The 24,949-nt window shown below is 46.8% G+C and overlaps 1 protein-coding gene across 7 annotated transcripts in view; it reads right to left on the bottom strand.

Moving 5' to 3' along the window:
- Nucleotides 1-24,949, bottom strand: part of SAMD4A (sterile alpha motif domain containing 4A) — a 207,795-nt gene that overhangs the window by 14,352 nt on the left and 168,494 nt on the right. For 6 of the 7 annotated variants that reach the window (XM_042989732.1, XM_042989734.1, XM_042989731.1 and 3 more), the window contains 6 exons: nucleotides 23,733-23,842; nucleotides 21,450-21,536; nucleotides 13,621-13,954; nucleotides 11,043-11,128; nucleotides 5,743-5,861; nucleotides 1,018-1,219 (listed from right to left, as the gene is read on the bottom strand). In XM_042989732.1, coding sequence (XP_042845666.1) covers nucleotides 1,018-1,219; nucleotides 5,743-5,861; nucleotides 11,043-11,128; nucleotides 13,621-13,954; nucleotides 21,450-21,536; nucleotides 23,733-23,842 — 938 coding nt within the window. Of the gene's footprint in view, nucleotides 1-1,017; nucleotides 1,220-5,742; nucleotides 5,862-11,042; nucleotides 11,129-13,620; nucleotides 13,955-19,130; nucleotides 19,237-21,449; nucleotides 21,537-23,732; nucleotides 23,843-24,949 lie in introns of those variants that run through there. The other variant, XM_007083331.3, reaches the window with a different exon arrangement.

The raw sequence follows: 24,949 nt of genomic DNA, 5'->3' as shown, positions 1-24,949 counted from the left end.
GTTCTATAAATGTTTGCAACGAAGAGCACAAACTATTTCAAGGCTCTCATTTGATTTTCCTTTTGAGATTCTTACAACTTACTACAAAGCGAGGGGGAGAAAAAAGAATCTTTCAGCTGGCAACGAGCTGGCACACTTAGCTTGCGTTTATTATCACGCGGGTGTCCTAGTGGTGACTTCCTCTTGAACTGATTTGGGGCTTCCCACAACAGTCAGATAGTGGGGCTCTCTCATACCTTGTCCTGTCCCCTGGGGCATAAATGCTGCCCATTTTGCCTGGAGCTGTTTTCCTGTTTTTAAACCAATCTGCCATCCCTAAGTTCCTCATGACAACCCAGGCCCACTTGTGTCCCTCTACTACCAGCCCCAACCTGCAGAGCCCCACAGAGCTGGGCACACAGGTGCAATGCATTGGGTGGGGTAGAGAAACAGGACTTTGGGGTGAGAAGCTTTGGGACGGAAGTCAGCTCTATACCGCATAGCAAAGACCTCTGGGCAGCCTGGCCTTGAATAGGCAGAGAATGTTCCAGCTCTCCCTCTGGTAGCCTCTCTTAGGCTCCTCTTTGGATTCTCCACCACACCTGGGACCGTGACAAAGGAGCTATCTTCCATGAATAAAAAGGCTGAGAAAGCTCCTTAGATGCTCAGGCTCCTCTGGAACCCAGATCTGAGAGGTGTTGAGGTCTGCTGGGTCAGGTTAAGGAGCCAGGCAAATAAAAGATAGGTCTCGCAGTGCTTCCTCAAGGCCCTCATGTGCAGGGCCCACACAATTAAAGGTTAACGTGGTTATAGAGCGTCTTAAATAAATGCACATGAAGCCAGGTACAGCCATGTAATTGCTGTGTCTCCCAGAGAAACAGTGCAAACAGCTGGTTCCCTCCCAGCATAGGGCCACGTGTATCTCACTGCGGCCTTCCCTTGGCCTCTCCGCTCACCTTGGGGGTCATGTGGGGGTAGGTCCTGAAGCCTCAGGCCCTGAGCCTGGCTGCCCACCCTTCTTCTTGGGGCAGAACAAACCTGTCTTCCTTGTTTCATGATGGCGGGGTTGGCTGTGGTGTTGCGCTGGGTGGAGCTGACAAATCCACTGGTACCCAGGAGGCCAAGGCGGGCAGAAGGGACGTTCCGGGAGGGGATCTGGTACTGGCGTGGGTTCCGTCTGCCCATACCACCGCCTACAGAGCTGGGTGTCGGGAGGGAGTTAGACTGCCCAAAGCCGCGACTGTGAGAGGGAACAGAGAAGAATGGGGAGACTGTCAGTCACCCTTAGCCCTTCCCAAACCCAGGTTGCCAGTGGGATGCCTCCTTGGAACCTGCCTACATTTTGACAGTTGTGAGGTCTATCTAGGGGCAGGGGGTGGTTCTGTGCCAGGAAAGGGCTATGATTAAAGTGACAGCTAAGAGACATCCGAGAGTGACTATCATGTGCACCATCCTGGGACTATCACGTTAATTCTTCAGTTCTCACGACAACCCTACGAAGTAGGTGCTCTATCCTCTGTTACAGCTGGAGAAATAAAACAGGGAGCTTAACAATTTTGCAGAGGTCACACAGACAGCAGGCGACAGCGCTGCAATATGTGCCTAGGAAGTTAACCAGGGTGCTCTTCAGCTTTCTTCCGTGCTGGATTCCAGGGTCCTGAGCACTCACGTGCCCATCAAGAAGCCACACAGCACAAAAGCAGCCGAGCCAGGATCAGTGCTCCTTCTGTCACACCACAGTCTTTCTGATGTCTGTCTGTATGGCACACTTGGAGGGAGTAGCCAGTGAGCCCCACTAAGATGTAAGCTCCAAGAGAGAAAACAAGGTGTCTGTCCTCATCAGTCCTGCATGTCCCATGCCTGAGTCAGCTCCTGGTACAGCAAGTGCACGTTGAATGAACGAATGAATCTCTGTCATCATGATGCTTCTTCTCCCTGTGGAAAAGCTGACCCCACATCTGGGGCTCTGACTCCCAGGTTGAGAGTAGGGAAGGGGAACAGAGATGATGACGCTTGCAAGCGCTCCAGACCTAGGATGCTGACAGCTCCCCACTCCACAGACCCTTCCTGCAGAAAGATCGGGAGGTTGCGTGCTTTCCCACATGGACCTACGCAGGCTGCCAGGGACCCCTGGCATTGCACTCGGATGCTGTGCTCCCATTGCTTCAGTGACCTCAGTGCCCAAGAACTCATCCTCTCCAACATGCCTCAGGTTCTGGGAGGGTACACAGCAGCCAGTAGGGTTTCAGGAACCAGCACATTCCTTCCAATAAGAGTCAGCTTTAGTCATTCACTGGTGTTTAACTCACAGTGCTTTACCTCCAACAGCCACAAGATGGAACAGACTTGCTTTCCCAGCCACACAGGGGAGGTCTGTACCAAACCTGTGAGGAGACTCCAGGAGACAGGGCTGACGTAGTTTAACCAGTTGAAGATGATTGGGGGCAGGGGTGCTGTAAAACAGTCATTTCCTGAGAAAGGGTTGTGGGGGGTGGAGAGGGGCATCTAAGCCATCAGCACTGTTAATCTCAGAGAATGTTTTCTCTTCTTCCCAGAATGCCTAAATTTCCAAGGGGGAAAGGGGGTACGGAAGAGAATTCCATGGGTGAGCTGGCTGCAACTGGTTTCTGGACTTGTGTCTTTCCACTTCCAGGTTTTTGTGGCCAAGGAAAGGATTCCTGATTTCTGTCAGGGGCCCATCTATGTGTGGTAAGAAGGACATTCATGGGTTATATGTATCTAGCTCATCCTTTCCCACCTCCTTTTTACTAGCATTAAATTTTTTTGGTTTGAAAGAAGAAATTTGGGCCAGGAGGGGATAAAAGTAATTTCATGTGATCTAGGAGACCTCTTTTGAGAAGGATAGTCTGAGATCCACGACAAGTGGAAACAAGGATCAAGTGGTTTTTTGTTTTTTTTTTTTAACTATGAAGACTAGTCCTTTGGTTTTTAGAGTTGGAATATTGGCCACCTGGTAGATGATTCAGTATTCTAAGACTTCTCCTTATTTAGTGCAGATAGCTTTTTTGCTCATTTTCCTTTTCGGTTGGATTTTTAAAAAGCTATTTCATATGCAAAATACAGTAGTCAGTGAGTGATGCTAAAATGATTTGTGCTTCCAGGAAGGGCAAGACTATATTCTTGAGCAATGTGGGCAGAGGATTCTGCTATGGGACACTTGGTCACTGAAGACAGGAGGGCTCTAGGGACTCCTAAAGTTAGGATGCATGAGTTGGGCTGTATGCAGCAGGTAGAGCCCAGAACATTTTGGGGTCAGGATAGATGAGGGGGCAGAATTTGGATAGGCTACCTTTCTAATGTCTGTGGGGCCCTACTGTGACATACTTAGTTGGTTATTACAAAGCCAGAGTTGTTGAGGGTTGCCACTTCTGGCAACCAGAGTCAGGGCTTAGGTTACTTAAGACCACTAGGCTTAATGACATAATCATTCTCTCTGGGGAGAGGACCAAGTGACACAAGTAAGTTTTCATTCCTTATCCTTTTTTTTAACATATTTTTTAAAATTTTTACTTATTCTTGAGAGAGAGAGAGTGTGAGCAGGGGAGGAGCAGAGAGAGGGAGACACAGAATCTGAAGCAGGCTCTAGGCTCTGAGTTGTCAGCACAGAGCCCAGCACAGGGCTTGAACTCATGGACCGCGAGATCATGACCTGAGCTGAAGTCGGATGCTTTAACCGACTGAGCCACCCAGGCACCCCTCATTCCTTATTCTTTTACTCTGCCCACCTCTGCTTTCCTAAATCTGACCATCTGATTTCATTACGTTGAAATGCGTGAAAAGACTGAGAAAATAACATTAATAAGAACAAACTAATTGGGGATTTGTGATAATTCATGCAGGGGCTGGGCTGCATTTACCTTTGTACTATGGGAGGAACAGGTCTTCAAAGCAAATTAATAGGATAAAAAGATCTCATTAATAGCATAAAAAGGGATAATATAAATGAGAACAAATTATTTTCTAGAGCTTTAGCAACTTCCAATTGAACATCCACAATTGATGAGTGAATTTATTCTTATCAATAAAAACAGGTCCATCAAGATTCCAATATGGCAAACCTTGGGTAGCCCAAGACAAACGTTAGTTAATAACACTCTAGAGAGGTCAGGTTTAATGGGAACTCTCATATGGACCAAGGACAAAGCAGAGCAGACAGAGGCAGGGGATGACAGTCTTGAGAGAAGCAAAGAGCTTAAAATCTCTATCTTTATCTTTATCCTCTAAAGTCCTTCTTCTCCTTGGAACTTGTTTCCTGAGGGCTTGGTGTTGGCAAGAGGGTCTGGAACCTCATCCTCTCGCTTGAGAGAGATGCACTGTTGCCCTTATAAGGAGAGCGAGCCTGGGAAGGGGGTAGTCCCTGAGATGGGAGGCCTATGAGCAGGCCTTGCCTTTTACCTGGGCCCCTGGCAATCCTCAGGGTGCACAGGTGGTCCAGTCCATCCCACCAGGAAGGGCAACCCCAGAGAGCTTGGAGACAGGGAGCTGCCATAAAGAGGGCTGCTCTTCCTGACTTTTTTCTACACATCAGCTGGAGTCTATGAGAGCTGCCTGGCATGTGGCATGTACAATGGTTAAGAGCACTGACTCTGCAGCTGGTGCTGGCTTGCCTGGTCCAAATCCTGGATACCACTGCCTACAGACTCCTCTGTAAATTGAAGTTAATAATAGCAACTGTACCTCATATGATTGTTGCAAGGATTATATGTATTAATATTCCTAAAATGCTTGGATACCACTTGGCACATAGTACTAAATGTTTGTTTAATAAATAATGGTGTTATATATGCTAGAATATGATAACACTTCAATTTTTACATTAATCTTTAATGAAAGGTTTTCATAAATTCCAACTATCCTTATCTCCCTTAAATAATATGAAATAGTGATGTTTTAAGGCACACTTATGCAAATAAATGCCAAAATTTTTAACAACACAGAGCTTCTCTATATACACGAAGAAATGAATTCAGAACTTTTTAGGTACAAGTGAAAAAATTATCTGCTCATGTTTAAAAATGTACAATAGAAAGTTGATTTTTCAGGATGTCTGTATATCAGTCTTTTGTTTCCCCCCAACTCCCTGTCATTGTTGAAGGCTTTACCCCACACCCCCCCTTGATTCTTCCCCTGGATTGTCACTGTAATTCATCTTTAATATGCAATTGGATTCTTTAATTTAAAACCAGATTAAGGTAATGGGTTCTAAAGTACAACAAGGCTTATTTTTAACTGCATCCAAGAAGCTGAAGTACTATGAAAAATCAAGAGTGGTACTGCTCCACTCTTAGATTGCAGCTCAGACCAAAATAGACCAGCACTGGGCTCTTCACCCTGCCACCAACTATAATTAGCTAGTCTGCAGCTAGAAGGAAGAAAAAATGACACTACCTTGTAAGGTGCTAATAGAACCCATTTTTGTCCTTTCAGGGCCCCCTCTTGTGGATCAACCACCAGTTGTTTTGTGGGCATTCATTAAATCATACCCGTCCCCTCTGGACTAATACCGTCATTTTGATCATGTAAATTGAGTTACAAAAGATCATGTTCAGTTCTTCTTCTGGGCATGCTTTCTCTCCATAGCCTTTTCCCAACCCCATCTGTTTAAGGGATCTCCAATTCCCCACAGGGCAGCCTTGTGGACAAGGAATGGTGATGCCTGCCATAGTCCTGCCCAGGAACCCAGGCAGGCAGTGACACACCAGGGAACCACCGTGCATTAAGAAGAACAAAATCCCAACATACTTTCTTTGCTGTCGATATCCTGATATGTCTAGAAGGGTTTTCCGAGGGAAAGACCGAAAGAGCTTCTGCACCTGCTGTTTCCATGACAACAATCTTTTTTTCTGAGTCTCTGTAAATGCCTGCAAAAACAAACAGGACTTTTTAATGGGTGGCGCAGCCTGGCATTAGAGGGAGAAACATGCAATTAATAGGGGGAACATCGGAGTCTCTGGCAGTTGCCTTTTCTTCACCTGCTCCCTACCTGATCCAAATGGCAGTCAGTTTCACTTGGGAGCCACCTGTACCGACAATTCAAGTTATTTGATATTGGAGGTGCCTGGTAAAGTACATGCATTAAGCTTTTGACAACCCTTGTTTTTGGTTGCATTTCTGGCAGATCCATACTCACTTTCCCCTTCCTCCTGACTCTACTCTGGACTCTACAGATTAACCAAGAATGAATTGCAAAATGGACTGTTGAATACTCTGGCTTTTGCAGGCCCCCTATGTGTTCATAATCAATGGAAATGCTAAAGCACTTCAAAAATCAATCTGCTTGATGGTGTGTGGTCACCCTGGAGTGGTCTTCAGGGTTTCAGAAAATGGAAGAATAGTCTCTGCTATGTTATACTATACTATACTATACTATACTATACTATACGTCAGGATAGGTGCACTGGGGGTTTTATAGGGCATGGGGCTTTGCTGAGAAATCTCCAGTTAAAGGATCCTGTGCCCTACAAAAACCCCAGTGCACCAGTCCTGACCTAAATTTTAGGAAAATCGGTAGATCTGATGCCTTCTCAAATCCTTTTTAGTAAAATTGGCATTGAGGGGGTGTTTTGCCTGCTTCATAACACACTGACATCTGTATTACGCCTTCTTTTGTGTATGCTGAAGTCCAGGGAAAGACTTTATAGGGGTTATGAGTCCCCAAGGCAGAGACACTCAAATCTGTATTATATTAGAATCCCTCAAGAAGACCTAGACCCCTTCCCACATACCTAGAGCCTGATATAAGAGATCTGGAGAGGAGTCCAGGTGATGTTTGCAACAGGTGCCCTGGTAGTTCTGCTGCAGATGGAACACGGACATTTGGCATTCTAGATGGTTTGAGGACCCTACATGCAATATAGAAATCCCCTGGCGGGAGTCTAGAACATTGGCCCACACCCTGTGGGAGACCCATCAGCTTTGATTGATTAGCAGTAACAATGATGGAGATAACATACCCATGTACTTTTGTCAATAAGACAGAAAATCCTTTAAGTAGCAATAAACTATTACTTAGAGTAACAGACTATATGACTACTTTCCATAAAGGAAACCGATTCCTTAAACAGAGAAAAAAAATGACAGCTTAATTTTCTCCAGATGACATTTAATCTTTAAGGACCTAAACACAGGGGAGCTATGTGAACAAAAAAGCAAAAAGATGTTAGTTATATTGCGAAAAAATTATTGACTTGCAAACCCCTTCCTGCTGGATGACCTTAGCCAGACACATTTAAGGATATCCACTAAAGGAGGTCTACCCAACCCAGAGATTCCATGCCTCATTAAAGAGGTGCAGTCACTGCTTAAGGTGCATGGTAGGATGGTCTCATGGTTACAAGGTAAGGACATGGTTCTACTCTGTGTTCCCTTCTCATTTGTTGGTAATGCTTGGTGAGTGTCCACCTATACATGAATGTCTGAAAACTTGAAAGGCAAGCATCGCTGATAGACTAATAAAGGGATGGATAGATTCTCCTTTTGACTGGCTTATTCTGCCAAAGTTTGAGAACACAGGATGCAGGTGCACTGATCAAGATGACTTGGGGAGGAGAGTCCAGCCCAGTTGGTTGGAGGAAGGCTCTGGATGGATACGGACAGGGTTTGAATCCCTGCATACCCTTATGCAAGTTCCTTTAGCTGAGACTCGGTTCCTTCTAAAAACCATGGATAATAATATCTCCCTCAAAAAGACGTAAGGATTAAATGAGACAACACGTGAAATGCAATTAGAATACTTAGAACATACCTGACTGTTAGTAATGGTTCAATAACTGCTGCTCATAGATACTCTAGCCAGGGTTTTTCTGGTTGTGCAAACCAGCCCTTTGGTGGTGGTGTATGAATGTTTGTCACATATGGTATTTAGCAATCACCTTTAGCCCCCAACAAATGATTTCAAGTTGTCAAAACTGTAATACCGAGCTGGTCTAGGGCCAGCCTGAAGGACAGCTGGCCTGAGTTTCCAAGTGACAAAGGAGGAAATGGCTTACTTTACAGACATGCATTCAAAGTGCTTCCAAGGACATTTCCAAGAAGGTGGAAATGTTTATATCCCACCCCCTGGCCCCAGAGAGGTCAGCTCATTCGTTCAACACTGGCACCAGGCTCATTTAGTTCTGGGTTGCAGATAGAATCAAGCCCCTTAGCCATGCTGAGTGAGTGTGGTGGCCACTTCTCAGTCCTGGAGGCTGCAGCTGGGAGGCACAGAGAGGAGCTGGGTCATGGCTGGCAATGAGCGATTTCCAGAAGCTGGTCTGTGTGTGTGTGTCTGCAAAGTAGCACTCCATCATGGGAGCTCCACTGTCAAATGGGATGGCTGACACATGACCTCAGCCATTCCACTGGCAGCTCTGGGTTGGGCTGGTAGCAGCTTCCTCAGGTACTGGAGGGGAAGGAACCTCCATAGTACAGATTGACATAGCGAGTCAGCCACTTCCGAGTCCTGTGTCACTATCAGGGCCGAACCAATGAGTCTGTATGGAAGAAGATGGCTAGGGTGTGCCCCACAGCTTTTGTGGCGGGATTAAAAAAAGGCTCATAAAAGGGGCAAGAACTCCTCTCTGCAGAACCTCCTGGAGATGGTGAGGAGGCAAGAAGCCAGGGATTATAATGCAGCAAAGTAGTCTCAGAAATGAAACTCAGAACTTTCCTGTCCTCCCTTCTGTTACTCTAGGGAGTTGGTCCCTTTGTCCCCGGGAGGAAGGAAAGTGTCTAGGTTCGGTCAACATCCTATCCAGTCAGGTAAGGAATAGCACATTTGGGCTGTGAAAGGGAGTCCTGTTTCGTGGAGCCCAGGTATAAACCTCAGCCAGGATGGAGACTGCATGCTTCGACAGGGCCTCACAGGGAGGAGGTGTTCTGCCCAACAGAATAACCCAAGCCTGTGGAAAATTATTCAGACACGTTTCCTCTTTCTTGAACTAAAATAATAATAAAAGGTCTTGCACAGCATTTTCCCTCCCAAAGCAGAGTACAGTCCTCTCCATCCGGACATGAATTCAGGCGAGCAGACATAGCATAAGCCCCTTTCTGCCTGTGACTCCCACCAGCCACAGGTCCCTCTACTGCAGTCGAGGCCTCTTGCCAGCAGATGAGTCCACATGGTGCCATCTTTGCATTTAATCACTTGGGCAGGCAGGGAGAAAAAAAAAACTAGGCATTTGCTAAATATTCTAAGGAAATGGAAAAGAGAGCCAGGCTGCACAAGGAGGGCATGCACAGTGGCAGGAAAGTGAGAAGCATCAGGCCACAGCTTTGGGGCTGGTGGAGACCAATTAGGAAGCTTGTGCACTGTCCAACGGAGGCAGCTGGAGGGCTCATTATTTTGTCTTGCGGGCTCAGCAGACTTGAGGCAAGATGGAAAGTAACTTGTAACTTGGTTACAAGTATCCTGAAGGTTTGGTGTGAGTGTGGGCATGGCAGAGGATGCAAGGTTCTAGTTCCTTTATATAAATTTAAATCCTCCCCTTATCAGTCCCCCCCAAACCCACTCCAAACATACTCTCCCCACCCCCCCCCACCCCCCCCCCCAAGACACAGCACTCTCCAAATGCTGTTCTTTCTGCCTGGAGCGCTCCCACCTACTTAGGTGAGTCTTTACCACCAAGACCCCAGCTTGCCTTTCAGACCTAGCTTGGGGACAGTTCCTCTGAGGAAAAGCCATTTCCGGTTCTGGATTTGGTGGCCTCGCTCCTCACCTGGGCTCCATAGGATGCCAGGACAGCCTTATCCTCATGTATGTGATGACCTGGTTTCCTTTTGTCTCCCCTGCTACCCTCATACCATAAGCTACATAGTCAGGGATGGGGTCTGGGTGCTTAATAAAGATCTGTGGAATGAATGAGTTCTAAAATTCTTCAACACGTTCTTGCCTTCTTTTCTTCCTGTTGCTTTTTGCTGGTCAAAACAAGTAGGGTGTCAGGACTGCACATAGCAAAGAGTGAGTTGGGGATTGCGGAGAGGGACACAAGAATTTGCGCTGCTGAAAGGAAATAGCAAAAAGGAGAGTTTAGGGGACACTGTGGGTCAGTAGCTGGGAAGGAAACCCAGAAGGAGACCATAACCTGCACGTGAGGGGGGGTGGGGGCCCAGGGAGCCGGCCTTTGACAGATGGGCCTGTGTGGCAGCTGGCAGGGTGAGGGCAGTGTGAGTGGGGCAGTGGGTAAGGGGGACAGACCTCTGTGCCGGGTGTCTCCCTTCACTGGGGCCCACTGCACTTCTGGGGCTCTGGCTGCTAACCTGGCAAAGGTGAGGAGACTTGGGGGCCTTTGCCATCTTATTCTAACCTTAAAGTCCCAAAGAAAGACCTCAGTGCTAAGTTTTTCCAAAGCCTACACTGTGACTCTTATCTCTATGACTCTTTGAGGGGGTGCTCCCAAGAAGCTACTGGAGTCTTGGGTCTGAGACACAATCCCCTGTCTCCACATGGGTCTCAGGGCAACTGCCAGGGCAGGCGGCTGCTCCGGCCCAGCAGTGTCCAGGACCCGGTCTGCTCCATCAGGAAGATTGCACTTGCACTGAGTCTAATGGGAACACCTCCAGCCAGCCTCAGTCCTCCTTCAAAAGGACATGTGGCTCAACACAATTCCTATAAAAATCACAAATCAGACCACACACAAACACATGATTTTTTTTTTTTTTTTTGCACACTCTCTCACCCTCCTTCAACTTTCCCTGAGCCAAAAGACAAAATGTTTCAACACAAAATTTTAAAAGGACTTGAAAACGCCAAAACTAGGTGGCAGGGTTGAGTGTTAACCACCTCAGGCTCGGTCACTCAGGTATTCTTCCAGAGCCAGAAGTTTCTCTCAGGCGTTCACCCTTACATCAGAGCTCAGTCTAGATGAATCTCGACACCAAAGTCACATACAGGCTGTGCTTAGGTTTGAAGCCACCATAGCTGGGTTCTGCCCAGGCTATGATTAATGCCTGTCTACCCTTCAAAAACAAGTTGTTGGGAGACCCAAGTGATCACATCACAGAAACTCTGAGAACCATTTCTAAGCAATGAGAAAAACAGTTTTGTGAAATCCATTACTACTCACCTCATGAATTAGACACTTGTCTATGAGCTGTAAATAGGAACTTATATTTTCCTCATCAGGTCTGGAGACCAAGAGCTGTGTGCACACTGTGAATGAAAAAAAAATAGAAAAGATGAATTAGAAACATGCATACCCATTCTAACCTCGGAGATCTGTCTCTGATTTCCTTTCAGGACCAATATTTTGAGAGGTATGTGTGCCTGTGGCTTTACGTAAGGTTCACAAAAAAGGCCAGGAGGCTCCTCATTCCACTGAAGTCAAAGGCTTGGTCACCACAGGAGCCCTCGCTTTGAGAAGCCCCTTCGCTTAATTCCAGGCATACCATTCTATATTAAGCCTTCTGCAATCCAGCCTGAGACACTCTGGGAGAAGAATGCAGCCGTGTCCTGAGCTCTATCTTTGAAAGAGGCTCCTTTGGAGAAGAGAGTTCAAAGGCATCAGAGACCATCAACGTTCTCAGAAAGCAGTCTTCATCATTTGATGAATGAACTGTGCGCCTCATTTGGAGGAATGAGTCTGGCACATCTTTTAGGACATGAGGTGTGTGGGCACACACATGGGCAGGAGCCCGCTACTCCGTCATTGGAGGGTTGTTTTCTCAAAGTGGTAACACACCTTTATACACACACAAGTTCACCTACACACTCAAGAAACTGAAGCAATAAGACCGAGCAGAGTCAGTCAGCAAGTAGAGTGCACACCCCCACTGGGATTCTCATGACCCCGATATCCTAGCCCATTCTAATCTCATCCTAGAGGCGGTGATGCTCTGATTTTGATGGGGGTGTTTAGAAGGCTGCGGTAGAGGTGGTTGGACAAAAGATGTCAGAAGTGAAAATGCCTTGCACTCAAGTAGACCAAGCTTGAAACCTGGGCATAATGATTCCTTTCTCTTCCTAATCCTGAATAACCAGTGTGTCACAGAATCCCTCTTATATCATGTCTTTGCACACAGATTTTCAGTACAGCATTGTTTGTAATAACAAAAACTTGAAAACCACCTCAGTGTCCATTAACTGGGGTCCTGTTAAATTATACTTTTTGCATATAGCGGAACAGTATGCAACGTTTAAAAAAGAATAGGGTGGTGATATCGTATGGATAGAAATACTAAAAGTATATAATGTAGGAAAAACTAGCTGCAGAAAAATGTATAAACAACACCTGTTTGTGTGTGAAAAGGATTCTCATGTGCTTGTATACGATTAGTACAAAGTTCCTGAAGGGATATTCTAAACCTGTTTATAGCAGTCACCTCTGCAGAGGAAGATGGCAGGGCTTGGGGGACAGGTTATTTTTCACTTTCCATCATTTTGTTTAGTTTTGATTTTTTATGTTGAGCATGGATTTATAATTTATTTGAAAGTAGCTAAACGGTAACAAGTAGCCATGCCAGAGCAGTTCGGGTCTCCGAGCCCACCAGGGGTTACACTCAGGTATCCACTCCCACATGTATCTTTACCCAGGGGGTCATCTGTTCTAATCCCACACTGTGAAGAGCCCCCATCGGGGGTGGGAGGTTGGGAGGTAGAGAGAGCTAGGAGGTGAGTGGGAGGAGACCAGGGACCCACCCTGGCCATCTCAGCTCAAAGGGATGATACAAGTCTCCTCTGAACCAGATTCCTATGGAGGTAAGTCTTTTTTTTTTTTTTTTAGGATGTGGGCACATGGGAAGTTTCTCACTGCACCTCTAAGACTCAGGTGTCCATTTCTTTTGGTAAAAACTTGGTTTCTTTAAAATGATCTGGGGGCGCCTGGGTGACTCAGTCGGTTAAGCGTCCGACTTCGGCTCAGGTCATGATCTCACGGTGCGTGGGTTCGAGCCCCGCGTCGGGCTCTGTGCGGACAGCTCAGAGCCTGGAGCCTGTTTCAGATTCTGTGTCTCCCTCTTTCTCTGACCCTCCCATGTTCATGCTCTGTCTCTCTGTGTCTCAAAAATAAATAAATGTTAAAAAAAATTAAAAAAAATAAAATAAAATGATCTGAAATATTGGACAATGAAAAAAAATTGTTTCTTCTTCCCAAAGGAAAAGTACTGGCATTCATTGCGTTTTTAAAATAATCACACTTTCTTGTGGGACACCCCGTGTAAGCGCAAATTATTCTAGCACTGGACCTTTCAAAGATAATCACGTAGTCACTGTGCCACGCACGGGGGAGGTAGAAAGAGTGCTCCTACCCAAAGAATCACATGAGAATTCAGTCTGCCCTCCACAGACAGGCACACAGCATGGCTATGGTGCCTTCAAATAGTAGTCTGTATTAAGGGAAGGGCTGACTTCCTTCCGCCCGCAGGCCCAGAGGCCCAATGAGCACTCACTCTGCTAGGAGGGCCCAGCTTTGAGGGAGTGGAAGAGAAAAGGAGACAGGGTTAAGGAAGAGGCCTCTGGGGGTCAGAGAGATTGGAGTTCAGTTCCAAATGACAACCTTTGAGCCTCACTCTCCTCATCTGTAAATGGGCTAATGGCATCTACCCTGACAGGTTTATCCAGCACCCTGGGGAAGCTCCCCAGGAACCAGGAGTTCTGATTAGTGGTGTTGAGAGAACAATGGCGGAGGTGGGAGAATCAGGCTCTACCTTTCCCCATGACACGTGTGAACTGCCCAGGGAGATCCCCCTCCGGCAGGGGGGCGACGGCCAGCTCCCCATCACAGCTACTCAGCTGGTGTGGCTGGAGCCCACCGCTGGCCCCAGCGGAGGCGGTGGCTGTGGCACCAGTGGCTGCGGCACTGTCTTTGCAGTCAGGGGTCTGGCCCTCAGGGCCCATCAGTGAGGGCGGGTGGGGGGCCTGGGGCTCCCGGCGGCAAGCCTCGGGGGTGGTGCTTGGGGAGCTGTAGGCCTTGATGGGAGTCAGGATCATCTGGTGCAGCTCCTGGAGCGGGATGCGCAGGTTGCCCCCTTCGATGATGTCCTGGATGGCCAGAGGGAGAAGACTTTGGTTAGGGTCAGCACTGGGGGTGGCCCACCTTGACGTCTCCCTCCCCCTGCCTGGAGCTATTCCCAGGCGGGACTCACAGCTGCTGGCCCCTTCATCCCAACAGTCTTCGGAAATGCAGCCATTTTATCATTCTATTATTAGCCCGGTAGAAAACTTGGCAAAATACAGATATGCATAGTGAGGAAAATATACATCACCTGAAAATCTCACCATCTAGAGGTGATCACTAAAACGATTTTGTATATTTCCTTCCCTGGCTTCCTCAGTGAATTTCTATAAAAAGCATTTATATATTTTACATGCACATACTTTAGAAGCTGTATAATAAAGCTGGGTCATGTGGTAACTTCCTGTCCTGTGTAGGATGAAGGGACCTGCTCGTTCACACCCTCAGCCCATGACACAGGCACCACAGGGCAGTGGTTAAGAATACAGACTCTAGGAGGGTGCCTGGATGGCTCAGTCCGTTAAGTGTCTGATCTCACTCAGATCATGATCTCATGGTGTTTGGGATCGAGCCCCACCTTGGGCTCTGCCCTAACGGTGCAGAGACTGCTAGGGATTCTCTCTCTCTCTCTCTCTGCCCCTCCCCTGCTGGCTCTCTCCCTCTCTCTCAAAACAAGTAAAATTTCAAAGAATACAGACTCTAGGACAGATGCTGGGGTTCAAATTCTGACACTACTGTATGACCTTGGGTAAACAACTTAACCTCCCTGTACCTATTTCTGTGTATAAAATAAAGATAACATCTGCCTCAATGGGTGGTTGTGAGGATGTTAATATCTGTAAGGCTGCAGGTCAGGGTCAGGTTCCCATGTCATGTGCTTCTTTGTTAATAGGTATGTGTCGAGTGCTGTGATGAACTGGGCACTGTCCTAGGCAAGAGGTTATGGGGGGAAGAGTCTTTGTGGTTCCCTTGGGGAGTTTACAACCCACCCTGAGATGAACATACTGCGCTAGGGTGCAGGCCAGGGTGGCTGTGAAGGGAGGCTGTCTGAGGGGGTGATGTTGGACTGGGAACCCAAATGAATGTGGGCGTGAGGACCCTGGGAAAGCGTGCCCCATGCAGAGGGCATGGTGAAGGCAGAGGCTCTGAGGTGGGGGCATGCCAGGGTGTGTGAGGAATAGCAAGGAGGTGGAACAGGATGGGGAGAGGAGAGGGTGGGGAATGAGGTTTCTACTGGGGCCTGAGCATGGAGGCAAGGAAGCTGGGAGTTTTTCTAAATGAGAAGAGACATCAGGGGAAGTTTTGAGCAAGGGAGTGACATGTTGTTGAAGTTTCATTCTGGAGAGAAATATGTACAATATATGTGTATACAATACAGTTGACTCTTGAACAACATGAGTTTGAACTGTGTGTGTCCACTTACATGCGGATTTTTCCGATAAATACAGTACAGTGTTGAGAATTTACTGATGATTTTCTTAGCATTTTCTATTCTGTAGCTGACTTTATTATAGGAATACAGAATATAACATATATAGCGTACAATATATCTTCAGTAAGGCTTCCAGTCAACAGTAGGCTATTAGTAGTTCAGTTTTTGGGGAGTCAGAAGTTACACATGGATTTTCAGCTGCACAGGGGAGGAGTCAGTGCCCCATGTTGTTTAAGGATCAACTAAACTTGTACATAATATAAATGGTTTTATATGTTGTATAATAAAATTGGGGCCTTCTGCACATACAGTTTGATATACTGGTGGTTATTTATTAGGAAAAAGAGTGAGCGCTGATTCTGGTCGACATTTATCTACGTGCCAGATCCTCACAGAGGCACAGGACAGGCTCTGACGCTTGTGGCTGGGTGTCAGGGCCTGGGAATCATTTTTGGCATGGAGAGCGGTCCGGCCCTCTGCCCCAGTGCTGCCCAAGTGCTTTTGCAACAGACCTCTCCTTGGGACCCAGGAAGGACACTGACAATCAAGGCCCTGATTACTAATGAAGTATTTACTCTCCTGAGAGCACAGAATGGCAAAGACATCATTTCAAAAGCCTGAAGCATGAGTACCAGTCCATTCCTGGGTTCCTCTAAGAAAAACTGCTTGATGGTATCCAGGAACACAAGCCCATGGAACACGATCACCTCTACAACCAGACTTTCCGATCAATCGATAGCACATTGGGCTTCCTATCAATTGATTAGAAAAAGGAAACTGGAGGACGGCAGCCTTGAATAGGCACGTTTCAGTTCAGGGCAGCAAAACACCAATAGCCCAGCCCCACCATTGGCGGGAACCTGCTTTGCTCAGGAGGTTGGAAGCAGAAACTTAGCCTAGTTGGCACCCAGGGTCATTGAGTAAAGTGAAATGCTAAGTAGCCATCAGCATTGTTTCAGTCCTGGCCAGGGCCACTGTCCAGCCTGTTTTAGAGGAGAGCGTCCATTTTTCTTTTAAAGAGGAGAGCTTGAGAGTCTACGGCCTTCCTTCTAAACCTGGCAGACATGGCGTGGGGAAGACTAGCTTGCTGCCTACGCCAGCAAACCTGAGGCAGGAGTCATTCCCAGTTTTCCTGCTGCCCAGACTGGACCAGTCTTTTCCAGAGTCTAGATGGAGTCACGTGACTGGTCAGTCGATTTTGGACTTGGTGATCTATCAGGGCAGGGCATATGAGGCAAGCTAGCTGACCCATGCCAGGAGAGCACCTATGGCCTTTCCTGATCCAACTATGTGCCAACTGGGGTGGGGGGGATCCCTGCCTCTAGGTCCTTCACTTCCTGCCAACTGCCTAACTGGTACCTGGGATGTGGGGGCTCCTGATCTTGTCCAGCCCCTGACTGGGGGTGGGGGGGGGAGGGGGGAAGCAGAAGGAGAGAGGAGGGATGAAGCTTCCTCACTGAGTGGGAGCTGAGTAGGCAGAGCTGGCTGGCCTATTTGGGAGATCACATGCATCCCTGCCATGCCATCCCACGTGACAGCTAACACTGAGGTGAGCAAATGCATGCTCATGACATTGTGTCAACTGCCACCAAACAACCCTCACTTGGCTCTTGTCACATGCAAAAAGGCTTCTGTAGTTACTCAGTGATGGAGGAAGGGGATTTTGATTATGCTAATAGCTGAACTCTTTGGAACAGGAAACATACACTTGCCCCAAGTTCAAATCTTACCTTACTCCACTGGAGACAACCACACCAAAAAGGAAGCCATAAACCTAATGAATAATGATGGACACTTTCTGTCAAATATAACTTATCAGGAATCATGCAGAGTTTTTTTGTTTTGTCTTCCCCCATAGACTTGAAGCCACTGTCTCAAAGAAAACACTCGGCTAACCAGTTAATGCCCCTTACACCAGCCTTTGTAGGGTTACATATCTGACACTTCAGAAATCAATTCTAGAACTCAACACTGAGTGCCCAAGTTGAGAAGGAAGCTAGAAAATGGCCCAAGTGGGACCCAATCCAGTGTCCTCCAACTAGCTGTGGGAATTAATTCTCCATGTTGACAAAAATAGGGAACCAACCCAAGTCTCTACTGATCCTTCAGGCCATAAATATACTCCTACATTATAAACACAAAGAGGCAAAGTGAAGCTGTCCGTTCGCTAATGTGCCTAGCCGAGGAGCTCATGGCAGAGGGAGCTCGAGGCAGAGGCCTCCACGAAGGCCGGCCCACCAATGCCAGCAGTCAGCTCTGGTGGCACAGCTCAGGGCCCATGCACAGGACAGGAAGCTACTTGCCAACCCCTCACCTGGCTTTCTTAGGTCTTAGAGGAAGACTGGTTTGAAACCTTTCTCAGGGCACGTGACAGCAGCAAGGGGCAAATCGTCTGGAAGACAGAACTTGGGCAGCCAGTGTCTTGACACTTACACACTGACCATGGTCCCATCCTTCCCCCAGTGTGAGTAGACCTGGACCTCTTGCACAGTAGATAGCACTCCTGCACCTACTTAAATCTACTCCCCTGCCACCTTTCATTCACCACACTCCAGCTGGGCCCAACCAGGAGCTAAGCACTGTGAAGCATCAGGGACCTAGAAACAAATACAATAGAATCCTTGCCCTGAGATGCTTACAGTTTCTGGGGCCCATACAGTGTGAGCATGCAGCCAGGACAGGGAGCTGTGGGAACACTGTGTGTGTGTGTGTGTGTGTGTGTGTGTGTGTGTGTGTCCGTCCTTTCTCTGTGCCAGGTTCCCAGGGAATAGTTTAGCTTCATAGTTTGGGAATTAGTTGAAAAAGGACAGTGAATAAAAGCATGTGAAACATTTTCGTTATTAAAGATCAATGTTGAAAAGTTTGCCCCAGCAACATTCTAATCTTTCCTTTTCCTTTTCCACCAAACATCTTGAGAAGTCTGTACTTCCTTACCCCATGGCCTCAACACCCATTCACACTTCTGGGTTCCTGAGTTTCTGCTTCTATCCCTCCTTTCTCCTTGTATCCCTTCTCATCATGGCCACCAGTGACCTGCTGGCAGCCAGTTCCAGGGGGCAGTGTTCAGTCCTCACTGTAGAGGACACATCCACAGCACCTGATGGGATTTGCTCCTTCAAATGCTTCTCTGATCCCCTGGGTGGGCTCAGCCTGTCACTGTTCAGTCCCTCCATATCTTCTGGATGGTGCTTCTTGGGGTCTGTCCTCAGCTCTTCCACTTGGCACACACTTCTGGAGGAGTCAACTGCCATTATGCACAGATGACCCACAGATGAGTCTTTCAAGGCCTTGTGACTCTAGCCTTGTTCTTCTGGCCGCTAATTTGCCTTTTCTGCCTGGGTGTCCCAAAGGCACCTCAGACTCAATCTGGCCAACTGAACTCAACTCCACTTCTCCAAACCTGGCAACTCCTCCTATATCTGCTGTTCCCAAATGGCACAGCACCAAGGCCACTGCCTGGACTTCTGCTAAACGACCTCTCTTATCCCTCTCCACCCTCGCGGGCCCTGCCTTAGCTCCAGGGTGCACCAAGTCTGGCTGTAGGTTCCTAACGAGTCTTCCAGCCAGTGTCGGCCCCTCCGAGGTTTCCCTCTTCGTCACCACTGCAGAGTGCTGTGCTTCATCCCAGGAAGATTCCCCCACCTGCCTCGGCGACGACACTGATCACAAGGGATTTGAGAGCACCGGCTGTGTCTGTGTGACATGTCTGTGTCACAGTGTGCATCTCGTGCTCCCCAAAGGCAGGAGCCACATATTACTGTGTTACTCACGGGTAGCCTCCAGTGGATGGGGTAAATGTAGTCCAAGGCAGCTGCTTAGTAAGTGTTCAGGCTGAGTGGAAGGGCTCTGGACATCGAGCTTATCTGCAGCAACCACTGATTATGAACTAGCCCTGGGCGGGGCCCCAGGTTCTGTGTGAGGTAAGAATGCTGTAGGCAAGCAAAGGCCTGATGATAGCATTTTCAACAGCATAACCAGCTTAGGACGTGTGGGAGCACGAGAGAAAGGGCTGATGGAGTTTGCCGCTGGTGGCCTAAGTGGTAACACATTAGGGATGACTCCCTCCCTCAAAGAGCAGGAGAGCCTTGGGTCCCAGAGGAGCGAGCCAAGGGGCTGAGTCCCCAGTGGATGCTGAGGACCCCCAACCCCAGGTCATGAGCTCCTGAAGGGACAAGCACACAAGTGTCTGTACTCAGGTGTTCTGAAGCAAGCTGAACGTGCTGGTCTCCTAGACGCACAAGCTTTCCTCCTCAGGGACGTCGAAATAAACTCATTACTGCTCTTCTCTTGATCATTAGCTGCTCTCAGACTTTGTATGAAATTTGTCATCTTTTTATCAATTCCCATTCCAGGCACCTAAGTGGCTCAGTCAGTTGAGCATCTGACTCTTGATTTAGGCTCAGGTCATGATGATGTCACAGTTCATGAGTTTGAGCCCCACATCAGGCTCTGTGCTGACAGTGCAGAGCCTGCTTGGGATTCTCTCTCTCCCTGTCTCTCTCCGCCCCTCCCCTGCTTGTACTCTGCTTCTCTCTCAAAATAAATAAAAATAAACTTTAAAAAATTCCCATTCCAGTGAACCAGGCAGAAAGTATTTTTGTGGAATCACTAGTATCCTAGGTGTGAAATGGCACGGACTCATCAAAGGCCAGATAGAAAGTCTGTGGCATATCAAGGCCACCTGTGCCACCCTGTGCCCTCGTGTGTCCACACACTGATATGGCCCAAGGCTACAGGGAGTAGAGCAAACAGCAGTTGCATCTCGTCTTTCAGGTGGGTGCATTTCCTCAGTGCAGAGTTCCTGTGAGTTCCTAAAGGATGCTCTGGAGGTAAGGGGTGGGGGTTGGGTGGGGTGGGGGGACAGTCACCCTTTCACCGTAATACTTAGCAAGCTAGTCATTATGCAGAAAGCTTTCTGTGCTTTCTAACAGATAAGGAGAAAATTGGCCTTTTGAATGGTCCCCAAAAGAGAATGGTTTCTTATATTAAAGATGGCAATAATCATTGTTAGACAAACCGCTTGGTAAAGGAGTTATCATAAAATTAAGAACAACAATAACCTCGGGTTCAGTTGGATAGGTCACGTGTCATTTGTGATTTACTTTAATTAGGGGCAGACCTTTCATCACAGATGGGCATGTGACTAGCCTCTATATCTATCCCATGGCTTTAAAGCCCCTTTCCTTATAAAGTTATATATGCTTATTCTATACATATACTTTATATTTTATGTGATATGCATTAAATATAACTTTATATGTTGTATATAAAATTATATACACACATCTTTTTAAAAAAATTTTTTTTAAAGTTTTATTTATTTAAGTGACCTCTACACCCAATGCGGGGCTCGAACTCATGACCCTGAGATGAAGACTCATATGCTCTTCTGACTGAGCCAGCCAGGCGCCCCTATTTTTATAAGTTAAAAAAAAAACCTCTCACTGCATTAAAACGTTTATGTTCTTACAAAACTTGCATTAGCCCTACCTCCCTCAATACTTTGTTTCCTTCCAAAATCACCCTGGACACACTAGAGGACCTCACCACTCAGGCTCCGCAGGCAGCACATCCCTACAGAGCTTTCCACCCACCAGTCCCAACCACCTCCCAACAGCTATGCACAAGAATCCCAACTTGGGGCAGAGGGCAGCCCAGGAACAGGCCTGCTCTCCTCTGCACCTCAGATGAAATCATAAAGTCACCACGTCCTAAAAATATCATTACCAGGGTGATGTCCGGATACAAAGATAGGAAGAGAACTTGTTTAGGCAACAAATGAAAAGGGACAGTAGCAGCTGATAGGTGCTTATCAGCCAAATGATTTTCATTCCCTCTATTGAACCTGGAGTTTACTGGGATGGCCGGTCACAGGCTGCCTCGACCCAGGGAATAAGTACATTTCAGCAGTCAGGTTACCCAGAAGCTTGGGGAACCAGGATAGTTCACTTGAAAATCCTTTCATGTTTTTCTGCCTCTGGTAGGGAAACAAGGTGATACACTCTATAAAAGGTCTGCCAGTGACACTTTCGACTGAGAATCTTCCAGTGATAAAGGTGGAGATGTGCCTTCACCTGGTGATAACTTACCCTTTCCAAAGACTTCAGGAGGTTTTGTCTTTCTTTGAGCTTCTGAATACTGATGACAATTTTGTGTCTTGCACCTTTGGTAACATTCTGTAATTAAATAAATTTATATTTAAAGATATATTTTTAAGAACCAGTTTAAAGACTCTTGGAGGCTATTTACTGTCTTCTTGGTTCCTACATTTGCAGACCAGTAAATATCCATTTGTCTCTCTCTTCAGTACTCATTGTCATAAACCTCTCCTTACTAAATATTTTAACTACATCTGGCTACACATTTGCCCGTGTCCTTTGGTTGTGACCTTCAGGAGAAGAGAGAGGGAGCTAGAACAGCCAATTACCCACCCAGCATGAAATGTCTTCACAGTCTTAAAGGATCATTTTAAAGTCATACACCCTCTTCTCCATATTTTGCCATGTCAGTCCCTCAGTTTGCCTGAAGGTCTCCATCCCATACAGACCTTCATTGTTTTCTCAACCCTTTCCTAGGTTTTCCATCTCAAGAATATGTGAAGGCTGGTGCAATTCTACCACGTGTCCTACAACCAGGGCAATTTTTGGCAGTTTTCAGGTCATCTTTGGTCTCCAGTCATCACTTCAGCTAAATGATTAGGATTCACAGTTAGGACTGTGGATTTTGTCTTAACTGTGTGCAATGCTGAGCCTACGGATTTATTTAAATGCTTGTTGACTACAGATATCACACATTTCCAAGCAGGTCCTTTCTTAAATCAGGTCTCTACTACAGACTTCTGGTGACTTCTTGCAACTAGTCATAGGATTCCTCTTAAAGAAGGAAAAGATGGGAACACCAGACGCCTCTCCTTCAGAGATATTAACACGCAAGTGACAACTGAACTCACTCTCTAGGATAAAGTGTTAGGGGGCAGATTTGTTTACCTTGACTTTGGGTTCAAGTGAATTAAATTACTCTGAAAAATTTGTGCTGGCCTCTGGCTTGGCCCTCTCTGTCAATTATTTCTTGTTTGTTTGTTCGTTTGGTTTGTTTGTTTGTTTGTTTTCTCAAGTCAATAACTGAGGACTTAGATTTTTTTTTTCCCCTCAACTCTGACCCAAACACAAAAAATGCTGTTAGAGGTCGCTCTCATCAATCCCTGGGATCTCAAGGAGCAATCAAGATGTAAAAAGCAGCGGGAGAAGTGTTAGGAAGTTGAAATTAGTGCCTTTCATTCTCTGAGAATGTGCAGTGACTTTGGGCTTTGTCTTGCATCTCAATACTGGTATTCAGCCAGGCCTGCAGAGGTTAACTGAGGGTACTGAATATGCAATGGGAAACCAGCATGTGCTGGGAGGTATGCTTCCAGAGCAGTCCTGCCCCAAATGGTACAATCTCCTCTTCCTGCAAGGGAAATACTGTTAGCTTATTCAGACCATTAATTCTTTTAAATCATTGCTCGAAGGAAAACTGAGGTCAATTAGAAACATGCAAATGGCATTTTAACCAAGGGAAACAAAGACATTGCTCAGATTTATTTACTCGAGCACAGCATGGTACGAAGCATGCTTAGTTTTGAGGGGGGTCTGTCGACTGGCCTAGCCTTTGGCATCCACACTTGGGGAAAGATGCCTTAGAAGGAAGGGAGAACATTGTCCTTTTATGGGCACACATAGGGAAATGAAATCTGAGACCTGGGGTAATCTCATTCTCTGTGACTATCCCATGTTATTCAAGGTAGTTAGAAGAAAAAGGATTTTGCACAACGTACTCCAACCTCAGCTGAGTCCAATCTGAACATGCTTTTAGAAAAATGTTGGGGAAGGTCTGAGGCATGATCTGGTGCTTCGACTCACTAACTACTAGAAGTTAGCTGATTTGAAAACCAGACTGGACAACACACAACCAATCTGTCATTGTCCAAACAAACCCTAGTTGGCCAGATGGAGAGATGGGGCAAGGAAAGCAAAAGCAGGGACACAGACTCTTTGAGGCTTTGGTCAAAGGTTACTTCTAGGCCACTCTACTGATTCCTCCCTGGCACCTTGAATGTAGAGCGTGCACCTAGGTCATACCTTTTTCAACATACTCTTTCTCACTAAGCCTCATTTGCCTTAGAGTTACCTGCTGGTCTCCATCTCCTACTGGACCCCGAAGGCAAGAACCCAGCCTTACTCACCATGCAATGCTGGCCAGCACCTGACAGTTCCTAGAATAAGGCAAGCTACTAGGTGGGAATAGGTATGGGTCCAAACAAGGTATATCTTGGGCTTCAACTTCAGGTTCCACCTGGGGCACCTTCTCAGAGGATGGTCCCTTGAAGCACATACCTGAGCCTCCAGCTGGCACTCAGTAAGGGCCATCATTTCCTCATAGGTCATCTGGGAGAAAAGAGCAGCGTACTTGTGCAGGCGGAGGCTTTTTAACCAGGCTGGAACATCTGTGGTGCAAGATGTGCAAGAGATGGGGAGAGAAATTGAAAGGGAACGAGAAGAGATGACAAAAGATATGGGAATAGAGAAAGGAAAGGAGGGTGATGGTCAGAGGGAAAAAAAGAAAAAAAAAAACCCTTTATGTTACTACTTGTTCAATTCAATTTTGGCAGCAAATTCTGGACTTTGAAATCTTGGTCTAGCCCTGATATTCCTGCTGTTGGGCTCCCTTATACTACTTTAGACTAGGGGTGGCTAACTTGGGGTCCATGGGCTTCAGGGCATATAGGAATTCCCTAAAATTATATCCCAATTTGTAAATATGTTTACTTTTCTGGGCAGAAATCATCCATAGTTTCCATAAGATTCTCAGAGGGATTCATGACCAAAACTATGGCAAGGAACCCCTTGATTTGGAGAGAACTGACTTAGAATGTTAAAACTACGCATGATGAGTCTTCATCTCAAAGAAAACTTCTTTCTAGGTTCAGTGTAGCTCTCCACATGCTGCTTCCTCTGCTTCCACAGTGATAGGTAAACCAGGCAACTGTAGGACCCACGGGTGGGGTTGCTGTCATTCTTAGCCTAATCCTTCTTCTGCCTTCCTGTGCCCCAGTGGGAATAAGGGCATCCTAGACTCCAAACTATCGCTTGTGTGTGTGTGTGTGTGTGTGTGTGTGTGTGTGTCCGCTGACCACTTCTCCAAGTTATGGAATGTATCTGGATGTGTCTCTGACCTTTTGCTTGAATATTGACGACAAATGTACCAAGACTGGAAGGACCCAGGGATTGCTTAGACCATAGGATAATAGAAATTCCAAAGCAGATCTGAAATAAGCCCAAATCTGGGATTCTCGAGTTGGGAAAATTAATAGAAATAGTATCAGAATTCATGAGAGTTATCACCTTGTTGCTAAGTACAACCAAAGCAAAGCCCTTGTGCATGCTCTTTAGCATTTCTGCGCTGATGGGATCTTTGAGAAATCTCTAGAATCAGCTTCCTCCACTCCTTGCTCATTTTACAGATGGCAAAATTAAGTCATTAAGTCTAGTTTATGGAGTATGTGGTGAACTGGGGACTAGAACCAGGCCTCCCAATTCCTAGCTTTTTCCTA

The sequence above is a fragment of the Panthera tigris genome, chromosome B3 (genome assembly GCF_018350195.1).
Source record: "Panthera tigris isolate Pti1 chromosome B3, P.tigris_Pti1_mat1.1, whole genome shotgun sequence".
NCBI lineage: Eukaryota > Metazoa > Chordata > Mammalia > Carnivora > Felidae > Panthera > Panthera tigris.
This window is presented reverse-complemented; position numbering and strand designations above follow the sequence as displayed.